This window comes from Lingula anatina, chromosome 7 (genome assembly GCF_051362555.1).
Source record: "Lingula anatina isolate TDL-2025a chromosome 7, LinAna3.0, whole genome shotgun sequence".
Classification (NCBI taxonomy): domain Eukaryota; kingdom Metazoa; phylum Brachiopoda; class Lingulata; order Lingulida; family Lingulidae; genus Lingula; species Lingula anatina.
In genome coordinates this window covers 18811994-18825614 of record NC_141773.1, presented here as the reverse complement: position 1 = coordinate 18825614, position 13621 = coordinate 18811994, and the positions used below count along the sequence as shown (strand labels likewise).

The window sequence follows — 13621 nt, the reverse complement described above, 5'->3', positions numbered from 1 at the left end:
ATCTGCCCATTTGTATGGTCTTGTCCATAAACGAAGATGGGGAATGTTACTGCCCAACTTGTAGTCTTCACAACATATTAACAGGTTATCTTTCTAGACTTATCTGCAAATTTTTTTCAACAAGATTGAAGTAAAATACTACAATTTTTCATTCAAACAAAAAAAGATGCCACTTTATTATCACAAACATTTCATTGAACCTAACTGTTCACATAGTGTAGACATTTTTCCACATCTTTTTGCATGCCCTAGGTAAAGTGAAGTAACATTAAGTTGTATTCTACATGCCCTTAATTTTTGATGAGCTTTTTTTTTCTCTTTCTCTTTTGCTGGCAAGTATTCCTGAAAGCTTTAGTTTACTTCTTAGTCTTTGCAAGAAAAATATCCATGGCTTCGAGTTCATTCTATGCAAATGTGCCAGAAAATGCATCAAATCTTCATGTTAACGTGCTATCGAGTGATTTCTTCTTTGTGAATTTATAAACACCAACATAGATATTCACTTATAGGAGTAAATGAAAAAGTATGATTTCATCCGTTGGCAACATATAACAGTGTTTTTTCAGTTTGTTTAAATTACTATCATTTTATTTTCTAATTATTCTATGTGTAAAATTATTTTTTCATGAAGTCCCAGCAGTCATCTTGGAAATAAAATGGTTCCGAATACGGATCAAAATTTTCAGGAATAAGCCTTTCATCCTCTGGCACTTGGACATCTATGATACCTTCTGGCTTGATAGCTTCTAATGGTGGATCTGAAAAGAGAAGACAGTCATCAGCGTGACAGAAATGGATGGCCATGTCACACAAGGGACAAATTGTTCGTTATTAGTTGGATAAAATCTACAAGGCCTAACAGGGAAATTTATTGAATTGTACACATCTTGCTGAGTCAAAAGAAACTGACAATCTTAGCAGCATACCCTGCTTAGTTATTCCTAGATTTTTTTCTAAATGATAATCATTTTCCTTAACTAAAAAAAAAAAAATAATAATAATAATAATAACAAAGACGTATTCCACAGTTATCTACAAACTAAACCAGCCTGCAGCATTATCTCTGCCCTCACACAGACTGCTTATGACACAAACCTTGCCATTTAAAAGTTGGAAAAGCTAACATCTCTGCCTCCGATACAACATTGTAATGTCTTCTCAATTTTTCAAGGCGGTCCTCAAAAGCTGCTTCATCTTCTTTTGTTAGACCTGGCAGTTTACCAGTTGCTCTGAAATGAAACAAGGCAGCAAAGCTGTCAAATGTACAGACAAAAAGCAGAAAATAATAATGCACAAAATAGGATATCGTCAATTCTGATGCAATAATACATTATGCTTAAATGCAAAGTCAACATCACATTTTAATTATGCACAACAGGTAATACTGATGAAAGTAAAAGCATAAGGCTTCAGGCCCATGAGAATTCAAGTTCACACATAGAAACTGATAGAATGAGAAAAATGAAAATTTCACAAAAAAATGCATTAATTCAATAAAAGATGATAATACAATAGAGCTGGTTTTCTTATTTGAGCTGTATGTCAATCCTTAGAATCATTCTTGTAAGTTATAATAATAATAACACAGTTTTCTTTTTATAACGTTTGTGATGACAGTGCACGGAATAGGCTTTTTGTCAATTTTGATGCAATATTACATAATGATTAACTGTATAATTACCACCAATTTTTAATTATCTTCTATTAATAACAAGGACATTTAGAAAATTTGATTACCACTGGGCTTCATGCCCGTGGGAGTTCCAAGTCCCACACTGAAAATGTCAATATGTGAAAGATAACAATTTCAAAAAAATGTACAATAGAAAAAGAAGCCAATTAGACTGCTTTTGCAACCCAGGATGAATTTAGTCCTGTGTTTCTTTCCTGCAAGTTTAAGAAGAGTAAGTGACAAGGGCTTTTTTTAATGGTCACTATGGAAGTAGTGCCCAAAATAGGGTTTTCCAACATTTTGATGCTGTTAAGCATTACATAGATAAGCATAAGTAGAGTTATAAGAAATACTTACTTCAATTCCTTGTCGTAAGCTCTGACCTTTTCCAAAAACAACTGTTGGATGGGATCTGATACACTTTTTTGTCCTAGTACAGCAGTGATGCCTATGTTTCTATGACACTGTGCCAAGACTGTATTCTGCCTTGCTACATTCCGTGTTAGACTTGAAGCTGCACAGCGAAACATGGTGCTGAAAATTATATAATAACTGATTAACCATTGCTTACTATGTCTAACAGCTACAATGTACATCTACCACTTTTCACTGCAGTGAAACAAAGGTACTTCTGCAGTATCCCTCACAACTTTATAAATGTAAGTTTTTTCCCCTAAATTCAGTTATGAGACGACTTTGAATTTTTAAAATTAAGTTTTAAGGGTCTGGTAAAAAAAAAACTGAAAAATTGTTAAGAAAACTGCAAAACTTATTTTTGTCAGTGCAGAACCACATGATACATGTCTTTATCAGATAAGACCCACAAATCAAGATATTCCTCTGATATAGTAAGGATATGTTCTTAAACTGCATTTGTGTAACTTTTTTGGTACTTTCAATATTCTCTAGAGAGTAAGTCACTAGATGACTCTAGGACTTCAGGTTCATGCAGGAATGAAGTGTCACTTATAAGTGTAAATATCTCAGATAAAAGACAAGCAATATACAAATTCTGTATTTTATACACATAAATGTTGTAACATGAAAAGAATTTAATCAAATGTTTCTCAAAAAGGGCATTCTACCCTTCTGCCAGTATATGAACTATATTTCTAAGGTTAAATGAAAAGATTTGAATTTTTGACAAATTGCTTGGTGCTCAGATTCAAGTACTTCTCAAGGCCACAAAATGAATTCAAGTTGCAGCGCTAAATTAATCAATTTTCAAGGCTTTGTGAAACTCGTAAGACTTTCAGTAAGAGAGTAGTAAGACTTTACTGTAAGACGTACTAAAGAGTGTCTGTTTATATCCAAATTACTATTTTACGTCACTTGGCTTTGGATGAGGTATGATTTTATTCCCAAGAACTTCTTCGTGTGAGTGGGTGTAAGACGCAGAGTTGTCACCGTATAAAGCATCTAAATACAGCTCTTAAATGCCTTTAAATATAAATACCATTCTTACCTTACCTGCCGCTGCAACAAAATGGCGGTGTGCTTCCCTGTAGATGGCGTTGCAAAATATCACTAATTAGCGCGTGAATTCACGAGAGCTTCACCTTTTACCACGTGATCAAAGCTATTTCCTGAGGAAGCCGGACACCTTTGTCTGCAATTTCCTGTTGATGAAAACTGTGCTCCAAAAAAGCAGACTTTAATCTTATTTTGTTTTAAAATACATTGGACATCAACGGTGAGTCTTATTCTTTACTGTACAGGTAATGGTCTTATCGACCATGGTTATTTTGAGGTCGAATTCTGCGTAAAATTCCGCCAAAAATTTGTGCCTTATGGCCGGAAGTTTACTACGTCTGTGCAAAAGCAGACAACAAATGTCTTTCCGGAAATTGCTCGCACATGGTAGATGGGTCGTGTTTTGGCTCCTTTCGTACTCGATGTGATGTACGTGAATTTTTCATCCATTTGGTTGGATCTGGTTCACCAATGGCTTCTGAGGATGGGTTCTATTTGTCTAGCCACATTCCAAGTCCAAAATTCAGGGCGGATAGAGTTCGAAAATCTGAATGAAATATGTACGAAAGTTGTGTTGTGTTTTTTCAGCAAGTTTATTAATTAGGGATTCATGTCTGTTTCTACAAGATCGAAAGTTTTGGGTGACAAATTTACTGGATAGGTGGCCTCTTTGTATTAAGTCAGCTATTTCTTTTTTTCTATTGGAACGTCAGAACTACTAAATGAGAATTGGAGTTAGTCACTCGCATTTCAATCCTAAGGTCAGTTCTGTGACCTGGATACCTCAAAACAGCTTAAATAAAGTACTTGTCATTGATTTGAAGTAAAACTTATACACTTAAGAAACTTTCCGATATTTTACATATCTCAAGGATAGAGTCTCTGTCTGTGTTAAACCTGAGTGGAGTACATAATTCAGACAACATACTAAGCAATAATATTTTGCTAAATAAGGAAAATTTGTTAAATGCTCTGATGTTTGCCTTGAAATTGCTGTATTGATTCAAATAAAATGGTTAAAATATATTTTGTTTAACTGTTTGCAAGGGAACAACGAGCATAGAGTTGCTCGATACTCTTATAATAATATTATACTAATTCAAGGAGTAACATTTGCTTGGATGTTCTGAAAAGTCATGGTCTCATTTGCAGCTTATATTTCTAAACTGCCCCACCCACCCACACACCCACCCACTTTTGACCCGACTTAAAATGGCAGATACTGCAAAGTCTAAAAACTAGTAAAGTGTGAACTAGGTACTGGTTGACTGTTGTGACTTTTACTGAAATAATCAAAAACAAAATGTCATCTTAAATAGCAGTATTATATATGTCACAAGTATATGTTTATATGATGCTGAATGTTACATGGTTGGGGGCCTTAAATTACCGAAATGATTTGCAACGAAACAAAAAAAAGTCCGTTTTATTTCTATTAATTATTGTTTATTTTTTATTTCTAAAGAAGGCCATGAATAATATTTTTAATGTGCTATATGTATTTATATTAAAGGCCATGAAACGGGCAGGGTCACCTGTTCAAGATGTGGAGAAAGTTGCTAAAATTGAAGAAGAGGCGACAGCTGAAGAGGAGGTGACAGTAAGTGCTGGGTAAGTAGCTGCTACTTGATCTATATAGGTAAAGAAAGGTACATATTGCTTTTAACACTAAAAAAGGCTAAAAAGATAAAGATGGCAGTCAATATTTTTGCTGTAGTAGAATTATTGCTGAATAAAGAGAAATCCTTTTTAAACTGTTCAGTAAAATTGTAAATTGGAATTAAGTTGTGTTACCTGTTTGCTGCAAGAGTTAAAAACAATCCAAAAAACTGCGTTGAAATATTTTCCTGTGGTTATTGCTTTTAATGCAATCGCTTATTCTTTTAAATCAACATTTTAAACGTTGTTAACAGAATAATCTTTGCTTTTGGGTTTATATTGATTCATTTAGCTTTGTCCTACTTTTTTTTTAGCGAAGATCTCCAGATTTCAACAATAGTAGAAGGAGGTGAAGAAGAAGTGGGGGAGCAAGTTGTACAGTTGTATGAGATCCAGCAGGCTGAAGTTGACGGTGGAGAGGAGACAGAGCTGTCCACCATAGAACAACAGGTGGAAGATATGGAGAATGTCACTGTCACCTCAGATGAACAGACAAGGTGAGCTATGTTCACAACCACCCCAGTGTTATAACACTGAATTAAGAGGTGTTTTTACTACTGTATATGATGGCATGTGAGACTAGACTAGAATGCAAGAATTCATGTGGTTTGGGACTAACCTTTTTAGCAACAAGGGAGAAACTCTGTGTGCTTGGAAAAAGGTCTTCAAAAGATATTGACGAAAAAAATACAAGACATGATAAATACAGGTTGTTGTGCAAAAGACTGTTACTATAATCACAGAACTGAAGAAAAACAACCAGAAAATGAAAATGACATGGATAAGTTCTTGTTGCTCTTATTCATTGACACACTGCAATCTGTCATTATTTTATGCAGAGTCCCAAAGCTTTGAGCTATGTCAGATTGAATCAAGACTAACATGTTTGGGTTTATATGACAGGTATTATCACTAATGTCAAAAATGTGATTTTATTTGGAAGTTAAACCTTTTTCACAATAATCTCTGAATGGATTTTTTTTATCCCTTTTGAAGTAATTTTGGTTGTTTTCCCTAATTTTGTCTCACTATTCCATGTGGTTGTGTTGTTCAAGATCTCAGGTCTATCATCATGTCATATTTTGTTCCTTATCTCCTGCCAGTGTGGACACAGATGGCAATGTCATCCAGTTACAACCAGTACAACAAGTCCAGAACATCATAGTTCAACACATGGATATCTCTGACCCTCTTAATGTACTGAGGCACCTGTTGGAGGCCAAATTACAGTGCACGCTGGCAGAACACGAGTTTTACCTACAGGACAGTTTACTGGTAAGTTTTAGAGTTACGAGTTATCTAGGACTTCATATGCCATTGAGTGTTTATGTTGAGGAAATAAGATGTTGGTTTGCCAGTTTTGAATTGGAAGTGGCAGTTCATGTCTCATGTGTGGAAACACTAATATTGAGGAAACTGACCAAATTTACATATAAAAAAAATTCAAAAGATATTGAGCTGTAAGTGTCACTTCTTAGGAGGTATGCAGCTTGTGGTATGTACTGGTTAGGGTTTTCATCACCTCTCATATTTAGTGTTGAATTTTCAAAAGAGAGACATTGATGGGACCTTTAAAAGATCATCATCATTATCATATTATTATTATTATTATTATTATTATTATTATTATAGTTAAATCCTGAGAAGAACCTGGTGGAGCAGTGTGTACAGGGAGAAGGCATGGTCCAGATTAATGTGGAAGTGAAATCTCAGCCAGGTCAGTGTCTTTCACAGTTTCCTGAAAAAAATTAAAGTTGAAAAGTCAATCTTAGATTTTAGACAAAAAAGCATGGTTTCTGTCAGTAAAGGATCATCCATCAGTGGTTCACTTAATAGAGTTTTGTATTAAGTTATCAGCCTAAAACACTTATTGTTTCTCTCTTGTGAAGAAACTGGTTCAATATTTCACATGTGGGTACTTACTAGGAGCGGATTTAGAGTTTTTAGCTGAACCCATAATAACAATTTTTACTTTGAAATGTCCTAGCATTGAAAACAAGGGAGATACTGACTTTATTCTTATTCATGTATTTTTCTTGGTCATTATGTCCTTTAAGGATATTTTTGTGTTCTGTATTGTTATATTGCATTATTGTTTACTTGTAGGCATCAAACCAAGGATTAATATTGTTGATATACTGAAACCAGCAGAGGAGGTAGTTGTACAACAGCCCACCACAGGTGTGTATATAAAGTAGTTTAGAAGAAAGTATCTTAAAGAATAATGTTTATTCAGCCAGTTTGATATCAGCCAATGGAAATAGTGACCTTTTCCGTGACATTTGTTTGTTAGATTTTGATGAAGCCTGTAGAAAAACTGTTGTTCAGAAGTGACAGATGTGGCAACATTTTAAACCAATTTTATTTCTCCTAATGATTTTTTAAAGAATGTTTTATTGCCCCTTTTTTCTTTGGCTCTCTGGTAATTGACACTGTTGTTTATTGCAGTGCCCGCACAAGCTGCCAATGTCACCAAGGTGGTGATTCCTTTCCCAGAGGAGTCTGAACATGTCACCAGGTGGATTGTGGACCAGAATTTCAGGAGGGAACAAGAGAGGCTGAAAATACCATTTGGTAAAAATGACACAGATTTAACATATTTGTTATCCTTAGAGAAGTGTGTTTTGAGTTTTAGTGAGTATATGAGAGAGAGAGAGGGAGGGAGGGAGGGAGGTGGGTTTCACACACAAATACAATGAGGGGTATTGTCATATCCTTTACATTTGATGCTGAGCGAGCTAACAGGAGAGAGGCAGGCAAGGTCATATTCTATGTTTGGAGACTATTCTAAATTTATTACAATAATTTACCAGTAAGGTATGTGTCATTCCTTTGCATTCCAGATCCCTCTCACTGGAATCAAGCCCACGTCAAACACTGGATTCAGTGGGCAATTAAAGAGTTTGGTTTGGACAACGTGGACATAGAGAACTTCAATGTGACAGGACAAGAACTGTGTGACATGTCCCATCCAGACTTCTCCAAGCTGATCCCCAATGACAAGGGGGACCTGTTCTGGACACACCTGGAGCTGCTCAGGAAGTGTAAATTTGTGGGTAAGTCACTTCTGCTCACAAAAGAGAGTGATCTGGAGACTAGGAACTACATCCTGTCTTCTCTTGGTGATAGAGCCACCTCTATTGCCTTGTTGTTGTTGTTGATGTTGTTTTATAAGTTATTTTAGTTTGTATTGGGTATGATTGTTTATGTTTTGCCCTGGTCTTAGTAAACAAAAGCATGATTTTAATGATTATAAAAGGATAATCTTGGTGTTGGGCAAGGAGGATTGTTATATTTTAGCTGTTTTATGAATTTGCTTTTAAATTGATTGAGTGACTTTTTATTTGTATTTTATAGTATTAATTTGTGTTTTTAATATTCTAATTATCTTTTTTTTTGAGTGCACCATTAACATTTACAAACTAGAACATGAAATCAACGTAAGCATATGTGCATTATATAGAAAATTATGCTACGTGGTCAAAGAAAAAAAAAAACGATTCGTGGAGTGCTCTGACTCTCAAATCAACCATTTACAGATGCTCGAGCAACATTGAAACTAGATTGTTACTTGTACTTATTAGTTATACCTCAGCTATTTTATCATTCCAGCTGTAGTTCAGCAGCCGACCCCTCATGCTATCACCACGGTAACAGTGTCAACATCAGGGGACCTGGCAGGGGGCGGGGTAGCCAGGAAAGTCCACAAGCAATCTCGGGCTCCCAGGATAGGGGAGGGCTGGTCCCCAGGGAACAGGACAGGTAAGTGGAAGCACTTGAAGCTTGAAAAGTTTGCCAAAGGTTATGCATGCTTGCATGAAAATTGTTTTACAGGTTTTCTTATTTGACACTATTTTATTTAGTAGAGAAATTTTTTTTTTTTAAATAATTGAACCAAAAAAAGACAGAAAGAATTGTTTGAATCTAGTCTAAGCTATATCATAATGTCAAATTACAGAGACTGGATAGAGATGGGGAATTTTTTTTACTGAAGCTCTTCATCCAGGATGAGTCCAAGGAATTAATACCTTCCAGGATGCATCATTAATATATGATTTATTATTTTTCACAGGCAACAATGGCCAGATACAGCTGTGGCAATTTTTACTGGAGCTTCTAACAGACAAAGATTGCAGAGAAGTGATCCAATGGGTTGGAGATAATGGAGAGTTCAAGCTGAACAACCCAGAGATGGTGGCCCAGATGTGGGGTCAGAGGAAAAATAAGCCCACCATGAATTATGAGAAACTTAGCCGTGCTCTACGATATTACTATGATGGAGATATGATCGCCAAGGTAGGATTATAAAGGTTGTTTGGTGTCTGTATTGACGTCACTGGAAATTGGCTTTTTATTTTCATCAAAATGGAGATTACTTTATAACTCCACACTTATGAATTTATGTGAAGAAGTCAAGAAATAGTTTCGCAATAGGACTTCTGATTGAAAGTTAATTTTGTTGGAGAAAGGAAATTGGTTTTTATGTACAGACACAGATGTGTCTGTACATATTGCCATCACCTGCGTCTGTCGTCGCCGTCCCTGTCGCCGTCCCTGTCGATGTCGCCGTCGCCGTCGCCGTGCACTTTCATCGTTAACACGATAAGTGGAAGACAGTTTTACTTTTTGGCTTTATATTTACAGAGCTGATGAATATTCATAAAACGCAGGTCAAGTTCGAAAATCAGCATGTTTGGGCAATTATTGTAGTATTTATGCTGTGTTTTCACTTTTTAGCATATATGCAACACTGTTAACACATTTCAAGGAAAACCGATAGGCCTGTTGTCATGAAACTCACAGGAGTAATTAATCTTACTAAAACGCAGATCAAGTTCGAAAATCGGCATGATCGGGCCACTATTTTAGTAGTTATGCTGTTTTTTTCACTTTTCAGCATATGTGCAACACTGTTAACACATTTCAAGGAAAACCGATAGACCTGTTGTCATGAAACTCACAGGAGTAATCAATCTTACTAAAATGCAGGTCAAGTTCGAAAATCAGCATAATCGGGGCATTATTTTATAAGTTATGCTGTTTTTAAACATTTCCTCAGATTCAATACTTAGGCATGTTAACAGTCTCATTATTTAACTAATAAGATTCGTAAAAGTGTTTGTTTGACATTCCTGCATCTTTACAACATTGTTAGTTGATTATGTAAAAATGATGGTAAACTTGTTATCATGTATTGTATAATAGAGTTTCAAAAATGGAAATAAACTCATATCATTGCAGTTTGTCAGATTCATTCATTCACTATGTTCAGAAACTCAGAATGGAGGAAATTGGACATTAAACACTGTTCTATTGATATTTTTCCTATCTCATCAATTTTCTTAGTTGATCATATATAAATGGCAGTAAATTGTTAATTTTGTTATGTGTTAAAAAATTGTTAAAAATGGAAAAAAAAAACATTTCAGGACAGTGCTGTCTTGTCTACATTTTGGCATTTTCAAGGTGTGACTTTGAAGTTCCTTTGGCCTGAAGACCTTTGCTAGGAACATTTTCTGAATATCCATGATACTAATATTTTATTATTAAAAATTGATGGTAATTATCCTGTTAAACATTATGTAATAGTGCATCAAAATTTGAAGACACCCCTATTTTGGACACTGCTCCCATGATGACCATTTAAGGAAAACCATGTCACTTACTGTTCTCAAACTTACAAGAAGAAACATGGGACTTAAATAAAGCTTCAGTGGGCAATGCAGACTATTTGGTAATTTTTTTTGGCAGTTAATCAGCTTTTTGTGAAAATTTAATTTTTCACATATTGGCATTTTCAAGGTGTGACTTAGAACCTCCACGGGCTTGAAGACCCATGCTAGTCACATTTTCTGAAAATCCACGATACGGATCTTTTATTATTAAAAACTGATGGTCATTATGCTGTTAAGCATTATGTAATATTGCATTAAAATAGAAGAAAACACAATTTTGGGTGCTGCTGCCATGATGACCATTATGGGAAAACCATGTTACTTATGAGTGTCAAACTTTAAAAAAAGAAACAAAGGACTAAAATGCAGCCTGAGTTGGAAAAGCAGTCTAATTGGCTTCTTTTTCTGGAAGTTATACATTTTAGTGAAATATTCATTTTTATCATGTTGGCATATTCATTGTGGGACTCGAAGCTCCCATGGACATGAAGCCAAATGGTAATCAAATTTTCTACATGTCCATGCTATTTGTAGTCAATAATCAAAAATTGGTGATAATTATTCTGTAATTTATTATGTAATGTTACATCAAAATTGACAAAAATCTTTTTGCACTGCTACTACAAACATTATGAAAAGAAAACTATGTTACTTATTATTATTTTCAACTTACAAGTACGATTTGTAGGATTGGCATGCAGTTCAAATTAGAAAGCCAGCTCAAATGGGTTATCATTTATTATTGAATTTAAGCAGTTTTATGTGAAATTTTCATTTTTCTCATTCTGGCATTTTCAAAGTGTGAACTTAAACTCCCATGGGCCTGAATCCTTACGCTTGTTACACATTTCACTTACATTGGTATTACCTGTTGAGCATAATTAAAATTTGATGTTGAATTTGCAGTTAAGCATAATGTACTTTTGCATCAGAATTGACAGTAGCCTGTTTTGTGCATTGTTATTGTCTTCTTTTTGTCTGTACATTTGACAGCTTTGCTATTTGAAGCAAATATCTTGTGTGAATACAAAAAAATGATTTCTCTCTTTTTGCCAATAGGTCCATGGAAAGAGGTTTGTGTATAAATTTGTCTGTGATCTGAAGATGCTGCTGGGTTATTCGGCGGCCGAGCTGAACAAATTAGTGTCCGAGTGTGCTGAGAAGAAATTACAGAAAGTCAGAGAACAGCTACGACCAGGAATTATCAGAAAAGTGAACATTGCAGGTGGTGATGCCAAGTCACCTTCTTGAAAAAAAAACAGTACTGCGTAACACTGCACGTGAAAAGTTGCTTTAGTAAGGCAGTGTATTCTTACTAAGACAGACTACAGCATTCATTATCCAACTGCTATGTAGTTGTTATCTATGTAAAAATACTTTGCCAGCACTTCAAGAATTCTCTTACTCATACTTGGTTCACTTGGAAAGTGTAGTAAGTTATGTGTGTTTTGATAGCACACATATTCAGTACGTGGACACTGCCAGGTTGTTAGGGATGTGATTTTTTGTTAAAAATTTCCTGATTTCAAAAAAATTTATATGCCAACCAAAAAGTCTTGCAGGTATTGTGGACATTTGCTGATGTCAGGGGCTTTTTTTAACCATATCATGTCTCACACAGTGCAGTTTGCCTTCATTTATCTTATTGCTTTCTATACTATGAATTTGAGACATTGAAGTAAAGTTACAGGTTTGGAAGGCAGGTCATTAGTGAAGATCAAGTGATGATGATATAGAATTTCCAACGCTGCTGTTAGATTTCAGCAAAGTATTAGACAGAAAAAAAGTTATGGATACAGTTCAATCAGGGGTCAATTTTACATAACTTCTGACTGACAATTTTGGGTGTACTTCATTTAGTAGCAAAGTAGAAGTCTAAGAGAGTTTTGGTCTTGAATATTAGCGGTTTATTTTGGCTCAAAGTAGACCAAATTCTGATCTTAATTTTTGGACCAAATTTTTAGGTTTTAAGTTCTCTTGTGAAATCAGCTTTCAGGGCTGCAATGAGGAAACTAAAGGAAGTGCTGTTTGAAGAGTTTTGTAGAAATATAAATATTTTTCAATTTTTAGAACTTAGGTTTAGTTTCACATAGTTTGATGGATTTTCCCCAAGATGAATGTTATAAAAGTTGGATCATGGTGTAATGCATTTAATCACCATGGTATATCTTGTATATACAAAACAGCTAAAATTTTTAGGTGACTTGACGTCAACTTTTGTAAATAGTTCACTGTGACAGTGTTGTAAGTGAATGTTATTTTTATAGATATGTGCATATGATAGATATCAAATGTGGCTCGTCAATTATGTTATTGTGAACATTTGTATGTAAACTTTTGTAATGTGTACATAGATGTCAGTTGTACTTCTTTTGTAACCATCGACTCTTCATTCTTTATTTAGATTTATTTTTCTCATCACTGGACCCCAGTATTGTGTTGTTTTACATCAGTGAGAAAAAAGTGAAGAAAAAATTAAGGTTATTCAGATTTCTAATCCAGTTTAGTGATAAATTGGGAATTATGTTTAAAAAATATGCTTCTTTGATATTAGACCAGCAGGAGTTTCATCCAATTTATAATGTTTGGTTTCAAAACTGCGGCCAATTGTTGAGATGTATTTCAGTATGGTCATTCTTAAAACAAGTGCGTCAGGTTAACAAATATATCTGAGAAGAAACTTTATTTGGTAAATAAGAAATAGTTTGCCTGAGGTTAAATTTTTACTGTGTGTTTCATCTATTATCATCACTGAAAGCTATCTCATTTAAATTGAGCCCTTCATTTCAGTTGGCGTTTTATTTTATACGGAGTGATAAAATAATGAGTATCACATACAGAACTCCTTATATCTGTTTTCTTCTACAAAAGATGCCATTTTCTTACTGTTACCTGCCGTCATTAGAATGTTGCATTTGAAAGTTTAATCAAAGAAGTTTGGGTACCAGCGAGTATTTGATATTAGTTTTATCATACATATATATTACATATATATATAGCCCATTTTACGGGAGTTTCCTTGGACAGCCAGTACTGGCCACATGTATATACTACAAAGTTTTGATATGAAAGATAACTCGGGAAAGACTGATTCTTGTGTTGACTTTTATTTTATCTTTTAAACTTTGCTATGAAAGTAACT

General features: G+C 34.7%; 2 protein-coding genes across 3 annotated transcripts; one reads left to right on the top strand and one right to left on the bottom strand.

The window, feature by feature from the left end:
• Positions 1 to 144: 144 nt before the first annotated feature.
• Positions 145 to 3300, bottom strand: LOC106164133 (ATP synthase peripheral stalk subunit F6, mitochondrial). 2 transcript variants are annotated; one of them, XM_087016501.1, is made up of 4 exons: positions 3138 to 3300; positions 2030 to 2206; positions 1096 to 1229; positions 145 to 758 (listed from the first exon to the last, which is right to left on the bottom strand). In XM_087016501.1, the coding sequence occupies exons 2-4, from the start codon at positions 2200 to 2202 to the stop codon at positions 616 to 618; spliced, it is 450 nt and encodes a 149-aa protein (XP_086872627.1). In that variant the 5' UTR covers positions 2203 to 2206; positions 3138 to 3300; the 3' UTR covers positions 145 to 615. The 2 variants fall into 2 exon arrangements, with proteins under 2 accessions (XP_086872627.1, XP_013397388.1); XM_013541934.2 differs by having other exon boundaries at positions 3143 to 3286.
• Positions 3198 to 13570, top strand: LOC106164129 (GA-binding protein alpha chain). The gene is made up of 11 exons (XM_013541929.3): positions 3198 to 3365; positions 4659 to 4756; positions 5119 to 5301; positions 5908 to 6079; positions 6437 to 6521; positions 6911 to 6985; positions 7253 to 7378; positions 7648 to 7860; positions 8417 to 8566; positions 8877 to 9100; positions 11539 to 13570. The coding sequence occupies exons 2-11, from the start codon at positions 4662 to 4664 to the stop codon at positions 11728 to 11730; spliced, it is 1515 nt and encodes a 504-aa protein (XP_013397383.1). The 5' UTR covers positions 3198 to 3365; positions 4659 to 4661; the 3' UTR covers positions 11731 to 13570.
• The last annotated feature ends 51 nt before the right edge of the window (positions 13571 to 13621 follow it).

Coding starts and splice junctions, on each gene's coding strand:
- LOC106164129 (XM_013541929.3), top strand. CDS start 4,662: ATGAAACGGGCAGGGTCACCTGTTCAAGATGTGGAGAAAGTTGCTAAA. Junction 4,757..5,118: donor GAGGTGACAGTAAGTGCTGG/GTAAGTAGCTGC, acceptor CTTTTTTTTTAG/CGAAGATCTCCAGATTTCAA. Junction 8,567..8,876: donor GTCCCCAGGGAACAGGACAG/GTAAGTGGAAGC, acceptor TATTTTTCACAG/GCAACAATGGCCAGATACAG.
- LOC106164133 (XM_087016501.1), bottom strand. CDS start 2,202: ATGTTTCGCTGTGCAGCTTCAAGTCTAACACGGAATGTAGCAAGGCAG. Junction 1,230..2,029: donor GCTTACGACAAGGAATTGAA/GTAAGTATTTCT, acceptor GTTTCATTTCAG/AGCAACTGGTAAACTGCCAG. Junction 759..1,095: donor TCCAACTTTTAAATGGCAAG/GTTTGTGTCATA, acceptor TTCTCTTTTCAG/ATCCACCATTAGAAGCTATC.